Source organism: Erpetoichthys calabaricus, chromosome 6, assembly GCF_900747795.2.
Source record: "Erpetoichthys calabaricus chromosome 6, fErpCal1.3, whole genome shotgun sequence".
Lineage (NCBI taxonomy): Eukaryota > Metazoa > Chordata > Cladistia > Polypteriformes > Polypteridae > Erpetoichthys > Erpetoichthys calabaricus.
This window is the reverse complement of record NC_041399.2, coordinates 181,097,616-181,115,473: the sequence shown is the minus strand read 5'-3', so window position 1 is coordinate 181,115,473 and position 17,858 is coordinate 181,097,616. Positions and strand designations below refer to the sequence as shown.

General features: G+C 31.2%; 1 protein-coding gene across 1 annotated transcript in view; it reads right to left on the bottom strand.

Moving 5' to 3' along the window:
• Positions 1-8,981: 8,981 nt before the first annotated feature.
• Positions 8,982-17,858, bottom strand: part of cnpy1 (canopy FGF signaling regulator 1) — a 67,118-nt gene continuing 58,241 nt past the window's right edge. The window contains exons 4-6 of the mRNA XM_028804157.2: positions 11,752-11,964; positions 10,509-10,605; positions 8,982-9,139 (exon numbers count right to left, since the gene is read on the bottom strand). Coding sequence (XP_028659990.1) covers positions 9,099-9,139; positions 10,509-10,605; positions 11,752-11,964 — 351 coding nt within the window. The 3' untranslated portion in view covers positions 8,982-9,098. The remainder of the gene's footprint in view (positions 9,140-10,508; positions 10,606-11,751; positions 11,965-17,858) is intronic.

Sequence of the window (17,858 nt, the reverse complement as noted above, 5' to 3'; positions counted from 1 at the left end):
TGCAGCTTTGGGGTGGGTTGGCGGGAGTGGGGGTGGGGTGGGGGGGTTACGTGCTGGAATAGGGAGGAAGAGGTTATGTAGTGGACTATGGGGCATTTTCGTCTAACAGTTGCCTGTTGAAGTAATACATAAAACAGATTTAATAATTTGGTACTCAAACGCGGAAAGAAATAACTTTATAAAAATTGCGGTAAACCTTATTTTAATTCCAATTAAAAACTACTTTGCCATACATTATACAATTTGATATCACTAAAGCAGAAATGGGGAAGACTATCAGCAGTTTTTCATGTTAGACATCGTATTTTATAATCAGGAAATATGATTCTTCAATATGAATCATAAGGCAGCAGAGGGTTTTTTTTTTTTAATTAAAATATAAATTAGTAAAAAAATGTTCGGCGATATATGTCAATGAGTGGTGAGGAGGTGTTGTGTAATAAATTGCTCAGATATATCCTCACCCTTAAAGATCTTCACTCTGACCCATGCCTTTTTTCTTGATACTAAATTCTGGGGTGTTTACATTGCTTATTTTTCATGCAATAACACCTTAATTTATAGGGGCCTTTTGCATGGAAGCTGCATTTTTTATGTATGAGAGAAAAATGTGTTTATGAAATATAATATATTGCATATTATAATGACGATTGAGATGAAGTTTAAGTTATAGGCGGTATTTCTTACCAAACTGTGATTTATTTTGGGTTTTCATGTAAATTGTGTTTTGTTGTATATGTGAAAAGTGTGTATGAATTTAAAATCCACCAAACTAAACACACTTGCCTTAAAAAGTTCACTTTGAACTTTTTGTATCTCTTTATGATACATAGCTGTGCTAAACAAGTTAAAATACATACTACTAGTAGTAGTATGAAGAAATCGCCTTTACTTTAATAGCTGGTGCGACACAATGACTTTTGAAGATTGAAGTATCTACAGAGGAAAATGTTCAAATATTTGCGTTACTTCAAACGCAAGTGGGTTTTTTTTTTATTTTGTGTGTTCATGTTTTAAGATATGATTTGGCATAAAATATAATGTAAATAATTTGTATCACTTATGTTTCATTGTGTAATTAATTCGGAGCTGAAAAAATAAATAAACATCGTATGCTGTTCTTTGCAGTAAATGTAGGTGTTTTGCATTTTTTAATTTCCATTTCACTTCATGTATAATAGAATACAATTACCAATAATTTGGACGGCCATTGTAGGTGATGGCAATAAGGAAAAATGCACGTGTTTCCGCCGCGGTGAGGACATTTGCAGTCGCTGCGCTGAATGTTTACTTTCCTGAGAAGTCTTGGGGATATGACGTCACCGATTATTTTGTAGTGCAATTTGGTCCTCACGTATTCCAGTTTTAGTCTAATTATGTTTTTTTTTCACGTAAACAACACGAATATAAATAGGCATAAAGATGTACCCTGTGTATTTACAATGTTTCACATTTCTTTTGAAACTTTTCAGTTAAAATCCATGACACAAATTGATGCTTCTCATCAACGGCAAATCAAACGTCAATTATACCGTTTCAATTAAAGAAAATGCTTCTGAAGTATAAGATGACATATTTCTACAATCAACACACAGCAGAGTATAAAGATATGCGATATTTCTCTTTGTTTATTTACTTTACGTGCCGCCACAGTTAATAATTAGTAATGTTGTGTTCTGACTAAGACTGTAATTATGGAAATATCATGATAAATAAACTACTTGTTTAAAATTTAACGTGCAATTGGCAGGAGATATAAATCTAGTTCCACCTTTGTGTTTCTGGAGGATTCCTCCAAAAATGTACATAACCTATTGAAACAAACAAAAATATGTGTTATGTATAAAAATATATTATAGCGTTGGAGAAATTAAGCTATTTTGATATTTCGATTGAAAAAAAAGATTTTAAATTAAGCGGCCTTAAATTAATCGGTTCTATCTCGTGCATATTTCGAACTAAATTCACATATTATATACAATTAATATTTGGCCGCCCAGTGAAATTACAATTCCCCACCTCCATTTCAGACAATTCTATATAGTAATCAAATCTAAATGTCATAAATTCAGATCTAATTTTCATATAATATCGTGTTCTTTACGGTACTAACAGATTAGACTTAAAATATTGGGCCATTAAAACCACAAATATTGTACGTAAATTCCTCCTGGATTTTTGGCTATCACAATATTGTTCTCATTCACACAAACAAGTTATCCTGTGATCACGCGAGGTTAATTACTTCCGAGCAGCTATTTGACAATTATTAAAAAGTAAAATTGCCGTTGGATGTCACAAAAAGTTCGAGTAGTGTTTTACTTTATTAAGTATCGCGTGTTTATTTACAATACCTTGTCCAACATCAGGGAATGACAAGCTTCTGCCCCTCATGTCACGACTCCTCTCTGACTTCTCACCTTAGTCTGAGCAACAACAGCACAGCAAGTTGAGCGCGTTTGGCTGAATTGACGGCGAACACCTCGTGCGCGCTTACGGTGAGCCGAATCAATACATAATTGTCATCAGATTGACAACATCTGATAAAACAGTTTTTCGAAAAACTAAAAGCCAATCTTGCGGTTTTATTTCTTTTGACAAGTTAATTACAGCTTTAAGAAAGTTAATTGTACGATCTAACGGCAACTCGAAGAAAGTCAATAAAAGCAGCAAAAGCAAACATAATATTGTGAAGATGGTGCCCATTTTATGGAGTCGCTTTTGATTTACGTATTATACAGTAATAATCTGAAATCATCGAGTTATTTTCAAAACATTCAGCAAACAAATATATTACATACATACAAAAAAGAAATTAGATGAAAACCACAGTAACACATTGCTATTTTCATAAAAGTAAGCACTTATGATCAAGTTTCGACTGTACAACAAGTGTCGTGTTATAATGATATAATTCAATTTAGTAGTTGATAGAAAATATTATGGCGGGATTATGACGTGATATTCTAAAAGTAAACAGAGAAACCATCACAAAATATTAAATGATCTCCAATACATACATTACACGTAACTAAATAGGAGTTTTGAACAAACGTGCGAAGGTTCATTGCAGAGCCTGATTTGTGTCTGCCTCGTTATGTACAATTCCTTCATTTTATTTTCAAAGTTTATTTGTATGCATCTGTGAAGTACCTTTTTATTTAAGAAAACGAATTAAACAAAGAATAAACTAATCTTTTTCCACATATCAGGTACACTTTGTTAGGTTATTCTGGATTATTCAGGTAAGAGGTTTTGTTAATAAATGAAGTTGCTCAATAATAACATAAACATTGTGAAAGTTAACTTAAAAAGAGAACACTTATAATTATATTGTGCATTTATGGAAACAAAGGGCGCCGGTACTTAGCTTAAACATAGAAAATGTATTCTTAGGAAGAGTTATTATTTTAATTTCTCCTCCTCAGTCATCGACTTTATCTGAGCAAAGTATATTTAATTTAACAACTTGAATTCATATGTTCTTTATAAAAAGTTTGTCACACACAACATTCCTCTCCATTTCAATTAATAACTGTTCATGAAAAGTGTTGTTTCAAAGGAAGAAGAAAAAAATCAGACATCAAAACTAGGGAACACTTGCCTGTTAGCAGGGAAGGAAAATATTACAAATTAAAACCAGATGATACAAGTACTTATGATGCCCACTTCAGTTTTTGTTTCTCCAACAAACAGTATATTGTTATTTTGAACTCAAGTGAATAATGAGGATTTTAAAAAAGTTGTTTTACTGATAATAACTTCTAAATTTATGATAACAATTTACTTTGAGACAAAGAATCTTTCTGTTTTGAACACTACCTTCAAGAGTACATTTATTTAATTTGAAATGAATGAAAGAAAGTCAAATCAAAAGCACAAATTGGTGCTAAACAGGACGATCATACTAAAATTTGATATTTCCATCTTAGAACCACACTGAGGTGTTCAGCCTACCTATGCACATGTAATTTGAAATCCAATCTTTTACTTTTCATACAAATAGGGAGTGACACCCAGTGTGTGTGTCCAGTGTACTATGGCAACAATTTTTTTTCTCAGGATAATAAAACTGTTAGAATCTACAGCTATATTGCAGATGGTACACCATCATACACATTAATATAAAATGTGTATAGTGAATATGACACTTGGATACACATTTATAAAATATATCTGCATTTTAATTTCAATAAGCTGAAAAACTAGAAAGAAGTCATACAAAAGAAGCTGTCTGTGAAGATCATTTCCCAGCATTGACCTGCTCTTCAATGCTAAAGGAGCTGATCTGCATTTCTATTCTTGCCCAGCTTGTATGTGGAAGTAACGCCCAACAGTCCCTGGCTTGATGAGCTCTGGGGAGAGAAAGGCCTGTGCCTCTCAGACACTCTACACTGGCTATGAATGGAGTCTATGGCCGGGAGACCCTGGTGAAGGTCAAAGCCTTCTGTCACAACTGCAGGTGCCTCATTTCCTATCCCTAGCCCTCCCCCTCACCATCCTTCTTGTCCTTCTAGATTTCAAAACTCAGCACTCAGCTCTTTGACGAATCTCATTAACAGAATACTTTTTAAATTTTCATTTCCATAACATTTATTCTAAAACTGGAATCAATTAGCGGCAGCACAAAGGATTTAAAAATCATGTGAATCAATGTTCCCCATTTCACATTTACTTCACAAGAAATAACAATCCATTCATTTTTTAACCTTTTTTTTCATTACTGATTGTTGAAAAAAATTATAAATGAGTTGAGTAATATTTTACCAGTTTCATTTACTAACACCTCTCAACTTTAAATAAAATTACCATATAATAATAATGACTGGTTTAAAACTTGCCTAAATAAAACAGCTGTTCTATCAAAGAAAGTAAGCTTGATCATACTAAACTTTAGTAGCACAATAGAAGAGTAATCAAGATGACACATTGTTAGCTATATTAAAAGTAATATTAATACATTAAAACCTCAGTAAAACAATTTCCCTAGTTACTTAGTATCAGATTATAGGTCTTGCTCTGTCATCAGTCATCTGCTGAGGCCACAGGGCCACTCCAAAAAGCTTTATGGAAGTATGTAAAACTCAGCAAAATCATTAGTGCTAATTCAATGCAACCAGTTTGTGTTTGTTCCCACTGGTTCTGATTTTTTTTACACACACACACACACACACATATATATGTATTTCATTGACACACATGGCATGGCCTATCCTTAACACAAAAAACCATCCTGTCCCCTCCCCCACAGAGTTATTTATCCATAGTTTTTAAATGCTTCCTAGTCAAACTTGAATATGCAATGAAGTGCCAGAGCTTTGTGGCGGAAATATAATTAAACTGGTGAAAGATGTAAAAGGTGAAGAATGGGGATGACATCAGGCCAATTTCACACTTGGCACTCGGATGGCCGAGCCCAAGCCAGGCTCTTGCCATGCAACACAGATCAAAGCACACAGCCACCACCAAAAAGGCAAAGGGGGACTTAAGTATGCTAATCCCCAGGACAAATATATTTTAATCTTGTTAGAATACAAGTTAATGCTGCAGCTCAGTGGCTGAACTTTGTCAGAGTAGAGAGATCCACTTTCCTACAGTGCTGAATGAGGTACACCCTCCTGGTTCATTCATTCTAACATTTAGGTAACTACACAAAATAGTCACCCATCCATTTCCCGATGTTCTAGCAAAAAAAATAAATAAATAAAAATAAATAAATAACAAGCGAACAAAAAAAATAAATAAATAAAAAAACCCAAAAAAGTTAATTTAATTAAAAATCAAAATAAATAACTAAATTTGCAAAGCAGCAAAGCACACAACACATTAGAGGAGTCAGCGACCTTGTTTAAAACCCCCACCAAGCCACCTAACATGCATAGGAAATGAGCATTTAGGTCCAGTTTGTAGAGTCACAATGAGGGCATACCAACAGCACCTTGGTAACCCTTGATCTTCCATGTATTTAGTCTCTAGCCTAAGACATAGAAAAGAGTATGTACAAGGAATTACTGAAATAAATTACACATATACACTGTCAAATATGTTATGCAACCCCTAAAATTCTCAAAGGGTAAGAAACACAAATAAAATGCAGCATAAGAAATTATGCATATGGTTTATAATTGACAAAGCTGTTATTTACTGATGTTTTACATTTTATACATATATTTTCAAAAATTCAAAAGGTACCAAAGTCAGTATTCTCAAAACTAGTGTTTACTGAACAACAAAAACAGTTTTGTTAATAAATGTTCACTGGAAATATTTACCTTGGATTTGACACTCATTTCAAAGTTTCAAAAATATAAAAGAAGTGAGTTGCAAATAATCATGTGCAAAAATTACAATACACAAAAACCTATTAAAATCACTATGAAGCACAAAAATAAATAAAAAATAGGTTTCTCTTCAATTTTATTCAATAAGTTTATTTTTTAAAATTTGCATTTAGTATTAGTATTCTAGTTAAAAGCAATTTATTCTGTTTCTCATTTTATATACACACACACATATATATTATATATATATAATTATATATATATATATTTGTTTTTTACACTTTTGATATATGCACATGATCTTCACGTTAAGGCTATTTTCATATGTTATGTGAGCTACATCATTTTAGAAGCAGAATTACTAGACCATAAAATGATTTGCATTTTCTCAGAGAAATTTCAAAGCATCTTGATGTTAAGGTCAGTTGCAGGAATAGGTAAGTCACCTGGCATATCATCTCAGATTTTCTATCTGATGTGTGTAAACACCTCCTTTATTAATATCAGTGAATAACAAAGTCAAATAATTGCACATTTGACCTTACAAAATATAAATCAGAATCTAAAAAGGTGTCAAATACGTTTACTCTGTGTACAAACCAAACCAATATAATCAAACAATAAACACAAACTCAGAGTAGTATAGAAATAGTATACATACAGTATTAAACAGTATGTACTGCTCCTCTGCTATTTGCACTGTATAAAAAAATTAAGCCACACAAAAAATTACTTGTTCACATGACAAAGTATTATCGTTGAGAAACTTTTTCTTTTCTTTTATATGTATAAAATTTAATATTTTTTTTGCATAAGGAGAAATGCTAATAAAAAAGGAAACAATATTTACTGAACTCTACAAATCACATCATGTTATATTATTACCTTTTTTAATATAAGATACATTCTCGTTTGAACATTATGTATGACTACATACAGCCTAGCATATTATGATGTAACGAAGACTGTAAAAACGATGGAGCTAATTTTTGTCACACATTTGATATTTCAAGTAATCTATTCTCAAAAATATAAAATAAAATTCAAGCAAAGAACTGTAAAATTAAATTACAATAAGTATTAGATACACATCTGAATATGTTAAACGCTTCTTATAGTACAATGTTCAGTACTCTTATCATATTTATTATACCTTTGATGAATTACACATAAGTATTTAATAAGTAAGGGAAAAACAAGAATTTTATGAAATGAATTCTCTTTTTCATTAAAAATTTGTAATGATTCCTGCATAGTTTAATTATATTGCATTATAATATTCTGGTATTCAAAAATGCCAAAACAGATAACATTACAAAACAGCAGTGTACTATGAGCAGAAGGATGAACAAGTTAACCTTTACATTGTAATTATTCCTCACCTTTCTTTCAAATTGACCTTTCTTTCTTGACTATGACCTTATGAGTACAAACAGTGTCAAGTTAAAAATAATATGATAATTATACTGTGGTTTCATTTTTAAACCTTTTCTCATATCTATATGGTCACTCAGATTAGTTTTTCCTGTTGCTTAAAAAATTAATCAATTCTGTTTTACAAATCCAGTAAAACATAGAGAAAATATTAAAATGCATGCTTCACATTCACATTTTCTGATATAGCTTATATATATATATATATATATATATATATATATATATATATATTTGTACACACACACACAAAGTATAATGCAAAACTGAACAGCTCATCAAATAGCATAGTCCCTTTGTGATATAAAGTACTTTAATAAGGTAGAATATATTGTCTTCACAACTGAATTCAGAATTGAAATTTAACACATAACATACATGTTTAGACAACCTTACATTTAAAAATTTAAGTTTAGGCATAAGAAGCATTTTGGCCGCTAATGTATGCAAACTCTCATTTGCACACTGCAGTGGTAAGTTTATAATAGTTTAGATCTTTAAACAAGTCAAATCCTCCTGGAAAATTAACATTTTGCTTCATGAAACTAAATCCTGCATAGCAGGCATTGATTTCTGGAGATACAGGTTAGAGTATGTTTTGTTTTGATACATGAAAATATTAAACTAAGGAGAAGTCTAACAAGGCCTGACTTCCCTGCTCTAATTCATTTACTAAATATCATAGTTATGTGAACCTACACACAAAAACATATGGGATTTATACAGTAGATTGAAAATAATGTTTATGAAATAAGCTACTGCACAGAAAAAGCATACAGTTTAATCAGCTACCTCAAATTTTGATATAACAGTAGTGTTTTCATTATTTCGTTATCATTAAAACCAAAGAAAAAAAGTAAATGCAGAATTGGTACAAAAAGTACATTTTTTATTAAATACATTTCACAAAGTGACACATTTTTGAGTATTTTATTATTTTCAAATTTGGACACCAGGTAAAACAAAATATATTATAATTATATACACAAAAGCCCTTCAGACACTAGCATAAAAACAATATTAGCAGACAACACACAAATACAAAGTATCTCCTGACATATGAGCGTTGGGTGATAGATAGATAGATAGATAGATAGATAGATAGATAGATAGATAGATAGATAGATAGATAGATAGATAGATAGATAGATAGATAGATAGATAGACGAACCTCAATAAATGGTTCAGATGAAATTTACAAAACTGTAATGTAAAATTCTTAGTGCAATTTAGTGAATAGATATTTAAAACAGAACTACAATTACACATTTTGAAAATCACTTTATTCAAATTGGTGTTAAAGCAAAAAGTCTAAGGCATCCTGGTGTTGCTTTATTGTGTTATTATTCTTTAGTTTTAACTTAATTTGAAGTAATGCTCTCATTATAGTTCGGCATGGGAGGAAAGCTCACCTTTACACAGATCTAGAAAAGAAGAAATATATATATTGAATTCCCAAATCATCACCATGTTTTAAAATTAATAGTTTAAGTATAAAAATCATTATTTTAACAGCACATGAATATATTAATTTAACCAATTAAATGCAGAACTTAGGAAAAAACTTTAAACCTTTCTTGATAGCTATCAGATAAAATCAAAAGCATCCAAAATTTTAAAGGAGTACTATTAAGCATAATGCAAACTTTATTAAATATTTAGAGAACAAAGTAAATGTGTTTAAAGGAAACAAAATAAAAAAAATAACATGTGCATGTGTTCTAACTGTTTTCATCATCTCACTTAAATTTTAAAATCAGTAGTAGCTTTGTACCTGAACCATTACATTCAAGAAAGAGACGCTGGAAGTGTCTTGCATAAACTGTAATGCCATTGCCTTTTTAATCCAAAGACAACTTATATACAATATATACTGTTTATATAAATTCTGAAAGATTGGTGAGTAATGGAAAATAAGAAATATCAAAAATGATCTGTCTTTTAAGATTGTTAAGCAAGCAAATGTCTACTTTGTTACATGATTAATGCAACATTTCAACGTGAGACATAATTATTATACATCAAAATGTTCAATGTTCATATTAATGAAATATTTGATCAGCATAGTGACAAAAATGACTTTTTAAATTAACTAACACTTATAAAATAGCATTTTACAGCAAGTTATGACCAGTATGGAACATTGCAATAAAACATTTGGCTATGAACACATTTGATACTACTGCTAAACTTTTTCAATGTATATTACTTTAAACTCTTCCTTCCCATTTTGGTTTGAAAGGAACAAAATGACAAAGAATTTATAGCAGGTAATATTAGTAAGCTACTGTCCAAAATAAATGTAAAATTAAAATCTTTTTAGACTCAGAATTACTGTTTTAATATAGTTCTGAGTGATTTGTTCCACAAATATTTATCATGTATTTACCAATTATTTTTATTTTGATAGTGTGCTATAAAATACACTTTTATGCACTTACTACAGTTATTTTAAAAAGTGAAAGTTATGTGACTGGCAATAAAAAGAAACTATTAAACTGTACAGAAAATAAAACTGATTTACTTGGATACCTGAATTATGAAATAGTGCATATAAATTGATTAATTACTCTGTAGATAAAAGTGTTAAGAAAATGTTCTTCATTGCAAAACTGTATGGTGATAGGGGCTAAAACATGAATTATAAATGTAACATGATGAAATTCCAACATTCAAGTCCAGAGATCTGTAAAGAATATCTTGCTTCTCTTCAGTTTTAGCACATAACAAAAATGTTGCAGAGAGCAAAGAAGATCTCAAAAAACAGCACGGCCATTACATCTGAAACAGTACCTGATATTTCGCTGCACAGCTTGTCAGCCACATGGTCTGCCTCTTGGGTGTATAGTGAAATTATATCATCTTCATACTCCTCTACTATGCTTTCACACTGTGAAGCGAGAAAAAAATAGATTACGCCATGCAAGCTAGTGGAAGCGAATCAACGTCAAAGTATTACTATGAAGTGCGCCATTGCACAAAACAGTGGGCATATCTTTGTAACCTGCTGCCATTTTATTTCCGTTACAGTGAAGTCATTATACAGGAATCGCTAAGAAGCATCACAAAGCCTATCCAGCAGTGTGAGAGAGGAATTTTAAAAGAAATCTAAAAGATTTTAAAACACCTCCTTAAAGTTAACAGAAAATGCAATATTTTGAATGGCAATGATATGCTGCATATTATATTTAAAAAATAATTTAAAATAAGCATTAGGACATGAGTATTTGTTTGTATGATTTTTAATTTTAAAAAATGTTACATTTCTGTACTGGCAAACTTATATTTGCATTCAATACTGTCTCTCATAACATAAACTGAATTTTGTAGTTAAATAGTATTTAAACAACACCTTTTCCTGGGCTTACATCATTTTCAAAATTGAATGTAAAACAAAAACAAAGTGCAGTTGTTTAATTGAGTTTCAGCAATATGACTCTTAAAAGTGTATGTTTAAACAATACCTTTGTTAAGATCCAAGATAATATTACAATAAACTCACAATAAGTAGTCAATTTAATAAAAAGAAAACGAGTTTTTGAAGGCTGGTATCATTCTAAGTGTGTTTGAATATAGTCAACTGCATATTAAGCTGATCAAAAACACAATTCTTCATGACAGAAAATACTTAATTGGAACACGTTTATCTCACGGAACAGTTTTTAAACGTTCCCTGCAACATTCCTTTAACTTTTACTATATGTGTGGTAAATACCAGTGCTTTACTTCCTCCATTAAATTATTACAAAGTCCAATAGTAAGGAATATATCACAGTTTACAGTTTCCTAATTATATAGATATTGAAGGTGTTTCATCTATTTGTATGACATCCATTTGGACTTGTCAAATCCAGCTTCCTTTTAAATGTTATTTAAACATTTTTTATCACAATAACATAATCATACATTGTAATTAAATGGATAAATGTATTTCACAGGTTAGATGTTCTTAAAAAATCTAAAAATATACTAAGAGAAAAATCTTAAAATAATATGCAAAAACAAATACAGATATATTAGAAAGTGCAAAGCTTACCGCAAATTTTAAAATTTTCGAATTTTCAGGTCCATTGTCAAACTGAAAATTGTGAAAATTCTCAAGCATACTTTTATCATCGCCTCGTGGAGCAAATCTCTTGTATGACTTTACTTTTGTCTCAGGATCCACATAGAGAGAGTAATCATCCATATGTCCACACACTTTTTCCAAAAGCTCTGTTAAATATGTTTCTGACTTTGCAAGTGGAACCTATTAACAATAAATAAAGATTTCTGTAACTAAAAATCAAGTTGTAGCTTGTGCTAGTTGGTATCATAAACAGTTAACAGCATTTCAAAATTAAAAAAAAAAAAACACACAAAACATATATTTGAAAAATAAATATTTAAGATTGCTATAGCTCACACTTGTTACTGACCTACTAAAATTGATAGCTTGTTGTTAAGAGATTTGTTAGTTGATTATCTCAACTGATGATATCCTTCCCCAGCATTTCCCACACACACACACAAATGTATTGCAAATGCTGATTCTTCATGTTATTTCCATCCAGTTTGGTATGAATGATTGGCCATCTTCGTCCTTATTAAAACTTGCCAAACTCTACAAAAAATAACCACATACTACCTACACTCCCTGCTTCACTCTCTAAAATGCAACAGCATTAAAGGTCAAAGTGCACCCTTTCTCCTTGGTAACAGAACAAAAAATGTTCTTTCGTCTAGACAGGTCAAGGTGCAAGATGCTCTTGCCCCCATGGCTCCTTCCGGAAGGGGGTGTCAACTAAAGCCAAGTGCAGGGTAAACAGAAAAGAAGCTTCCTCTAGCCTTTGAAGGGGGTTCATCTCCTCCACCCTCCAGTGATCAAAGTAGGAAGTTTTCATGTCAACCATGGTCAAAGGGGCTGAATTGCAGATGAACTCTGTTTCTGCAATGTAGATATATCCAGACTCTATTGTCTTCTTTGAGACACAGTATGGACCTTTCCGGTCTCAGTGATTACATTATGGAAGCATTTTCACATGTGTGCTTCATTGATACAATGAGTTTCCTTGCTTCAGCACCATCTGGTCACAAATAAGATAAAGCCCATAGTATTAAAGTGAAGCTCAAATTTACAAATTCTATTTTCTTAAACAAATTATTTCTGGAAAACATGTTTATTTGCATTATTTTACTCGAATGATGAAAAACAGACTTTTAAAAAATGACAAGAGCTTAAGACTGTGTGTGTATGGGGATGAGTACATTTTAAAAAGCATCCAACACAGCAAAGCATTTATTAGCATAGCCTCTGATTAACCTGTTTTCAAAGCAACTAATTTTTATTTCCTGAATAAGTATGTTTTAGAGCATGTGGAGGATCATCTACAAAATCTGGAATATTAAGTTTCTGTGAATAAATTCTAAATTAGTTTCCTTTACTTAACCATATGAATGTTTTGAATAGGACCTGTCAATGAAGAATTTCCAGCAGAATAAAAAAAAAAGAGCATTGGACATCCTTAAGTATAAAAAACTTTTCAAGCATAGTGCCCTCCATTGAACTTTTAAATTGGAGAGAGAGCTATTATTAAAAATAATGTAAGAATTCAAAAGCATGTTAGTATATAATTTAAATCACTGATGCACATGCATCACCAAAAATTAAGAGTTTTGCATAACACATTTTATACATTCAAAATACAAGTTTTCTTTTAAATAAAACTTTATTACACACTTGAAAGTTGTATTTCTGAAGATTAACTTTAATTAAATGTCAATTTTAAAACTGTCCTTTGAAATGATTAAAATCACTTCATTTATCTTTTCACATTTTATGTTATCCTGATTTTCCAGCTGTCTTTATAAGTTGATATCTGTTTAAAATTTCAATGAAATGTTAGAATACTTAATTTTACACACCACAAAAGTCAAAACAAAGAAGTAAAACTCTTCAAAAACCTTTTTTCCCTTTTGTTTTATTTTAATTTTAAAGTTCGTATGATTTTCAAGTAGTATATGACTACCTACATTCTAAATATATTATCAACATTAACTCAACTATAAACAGTCTTCAATTTGTTCTTATAAATGTACATAATATTAATATTTATATTTTAATCATACATAACAATATAGAAAAGAATATCTGCCACATTTGCTAACAATGAGGATACTTAGGGATGCGCTGCTGAAGCACAACTACTTTGCTTTAGGGCAATTCATGCGGAATATATGAATACAGAGTCTCACTATGGGATTTTGGGAACCATAATTAGCATTTATTTTAAATGAATCCACAGTGAGGAATTGTGTGTAAGATTTCTTCATATAATATGCTAATGTGATCAGGTTTTATTTTTATTGGCCAGGCTAACTAGAAAAGAAATACTATTTAATTCCAAAGAGAATTATATAAGACTTAAAGAGATTTGTGTCAGCAAGTTAAGTGAACAAGAACTGACATAACACCTGGTGTTATAGGACCACTTCTGTTTATGCATATGAACACTGGCAAAAGAGTACATATTTAAATAATTGCATTTTTTTATAGTAAAGATTTTATTCTAGTAGGATGTAACATACTTCTTTAAGCAGCTCATTTATGCAGTCTAGAGTACAGCAATACAAAATTATTGCCATCACCATGATGTTTTCATAAAGCAAAGAGGTCTTTTAAACTAAATCAAGTCCAAATCTATTTGCAAACGCAAGACAAGTAGAACATTCAAATTGTTAAATAATAAACAGGATTTAACTGTTCTTTACTGGCAAACACCCTTGTCAGTGCTGGGCAATGTTAACAGGAATGTAGTCCAAGCAAATCAAAACATATTGCCTGTGGTTTCCAAAGTAACTGTCACTCAATGCCTCTAGCCTTCTTTTAATGAAACCCCCTGAAGTCTTTTTAAACAAAGTGTGAACAACAAAATCCTGTTGAGAATACTGGCAACAATCAGATAACACTTTTATATTCCGTGATATAGAAATTCCAAACATTATAAAGCTATGTTATTTTGATAAAAAGTTGGTTGACTGTCATAGAAATGAAAAATGTTAATTTGTATGCAACTTAGTCACCAAATAACTTATTTATGGCACCTTCTTTACATATTCATTTACATTTATGAACCTATATAACTAATAAAACAAAAGATCTCATTAATAATTACTGAATGAGTTTTGTTACCTCAAAAAATATGCAACTCCTAATATAAATGTGATTTTCATTAAATGTATTTGTGTAAGGACTGTTTACTTCATTTATATGCATAGCTGCTCAAGTTTTAGTTTACAGTGGCTACTGCATTGTGCTGAAATTTAAATGAGATTTTCCCAGAATCTGTAATTATCATTTTAGCTCTCAAGTCTTGCACATATGCTTATAAATAAAATTAAATCATACAGGTGACTTTTATTTTGTAATAATTTAACAGAAAAGCAGTAAATACAAGTCAGTACTGGTCCTTCTTACTGACCTGTTACACCATTCTAAAAGTCTGTTTCTATATATTTAGGGTTTTACCATGTCATTTCTAACAACAAAATCTGTATTTCTCATCTACAACAATACTTTCGTGAAATCCTGTTCATAGTTACTTGCAAAGTCTACATTTTTACTGTTTACAACAGACATATCTTATATTTACGACTAGTTAGCGGATGTTGAATGATGCCTGAATTAATTGTTCAAAAGATGTTTCAAAATAACAAGCTTTAGTCAGAAACTGGATAAATACACATGTCTCAATAGCTCTGATGTAACAAAATCTCTACTACCGGTTAATTAGCAAAACTGGTGTGTATGGGTGTCTATCTGTGTACAGTGAACAGTTAGGGGCTGCAAAGCATCACTATATTATTGGAAATTTCTGATTGTGGTTTCTTTGCAAATAGATGTTAAAAACAATGCTAGCATTTCACTTCTCTGGTACTGACAACAATTTAGTAGTAAATGATTCAACGTTCTGTTTTTATTTCCAGATTATAACAAAATCATTATGCAAATTCAATTATTCATTTTCTAAATCCAATCAATTCAGTACAATGTGGTGGTCTGGGAGTCTATCCTGGCAGCAATCTGAGATAAGACGCCATACCCAATCTTGCATGCATGCACTCTGGGTTAGTCAGCCTAACCTGTTCTTCTTTGGTATTTGAGTAGAAACTGGACTACCCAGAGAAAGCCCACACAGTAAAAAAGAACATACAAAATCCACACAAACATAACCCAGGATAACAATTGACTCCAAGATTCTGGTGCTGCGATGGCTTTCACTGCTTGCTCCGATCCTCAATAATACTAGTAATGTTAATAAGTACTAGAAAAAAAATAATGAATCTCATTTACATTCTCACTAAATCTCACTTCTAAATCTTACTTAATTCAGTGTTGGTGGGGGGTTTAAGAAGCTCATTCCGTTACCATGAAGCTCAACCACTTACACTCACACAGAGTAAGAGTCAGTTTAGGAACTTCAATTAATCCAACATACACATCTCTGAGGATGTGGAAGGAAAATCTAGACCTGGGGGACACACAGAAAATGAGTGCAAACTCTACACAGAAAACAACCAAATACGAGATATAACCTCAGGATACTGGATCATGAGGCAGTAGTTCTAACCACTGTTCTATCATACAACCTCATAGAAATACCCAAATTACAAATTATCTATTAAACAACACAGACCAATATCACTTACACATGTATAATACTATATTAAATACTATTGAGAGAGAGAGTTAAGCTTAAATCATTATAGAAGTCTTCTTTTTTTAAGAACTTATTTGAGAGCTCATGCTATAAATCTTTGAAAAATAAATAATATTTCAATTAATACTAGATTTAAACAACACAGTGAATTGGAATTACAATACAATATATTACTCCACTGGCCAGTATATCCCTATGTATGTCATATCTGCTTGCACATACTGAGTATGAATTCTGATTTTAAACTATAGTTTTCAGTTTCAGTTCATGAAAATTTAATGTACATTTACAAGCTAAAAAATAGCACAATTACTGTGAATGAACTGTAGGTGAATGTAGCTCAATAAAACCTGTTTAGTACCAAATGTGAAAAAGAAAAACTACTTCAGAAGAATACAACATTTTCAACAACAGAGGCAGATACACAGATTTTGAATGAAAAAGGCATAAGTAGACTATATATGCTGCACCACTAATGTTAGGTGATACATTAAAGCAGCCAAATGTCGTAAATATTCAAAAAGCAGAAGAAAATGCAGTCATATACAGCTCATGTAGAGTCAAACTAATTCAGAACTCTTCACTTTGTATTTCAGGGAGTGTCCTTATAAAATATGGTAATAACAAAATTAAAACTTGAAAGCTTTAAAAAAGTAATCACAACAGTTTGAAAGAATGATCCCATTAATGAATTCAGTAATAAAGTGACCATCCATAATTTAATAATTATCTAAACAGTTTGTAACTCTTTAGGAATCATGCAGAATGTTTTCATAAATGGTATTTTCATCATTTAAACATTTTCACAATTATCATGATAGCATTTGGCACAGATGATTAAAATACAGATTTACAGACTTTGCCTTGAATCAAGCCACTTGATTTGATTTCTGTTATTGAACAGACGGAATATGTAGGACAATGGTTAGCATCCTTGCCTCACTACCCCATGGATCTGGAATAAATCTTTGGTCCAGGGACTGTGTAATCACAGTTTGTTCACAAATATAGTTATATAGCTTGAATGATCACCTGCTTTTTTTATTCTTCAAGGACTTGATCTTAATCTCATAACCAAAAGATGTGCATGTTAGGATAACTTGTGTATTTTATGTATGTGTGTGTGTGGGGTGTGTAATAGTCTGGTATCCCATCCAGGAATTCGTTTCTCCCTTACAGCTCATTATCCAGAACAGGCTTTGGCTACTACCTGTAACTCATACAAAAAAAAGTGGGCCAAGAAAATAAACGTATAGCTGTATGTATAAATGGAGTACTACAGTAGATTCATATTAAATAGATATTATTTTGAGTAAGACTTCCATGCAGGAAGGACACAGATACCATTCTAAACTGTTTCAATTTTACATTTTTTATATTACTAACAAGATACTATATCAGGTAGCAAAAAAACTTCAGAATGTTCTACATTCAATTCTGGCGT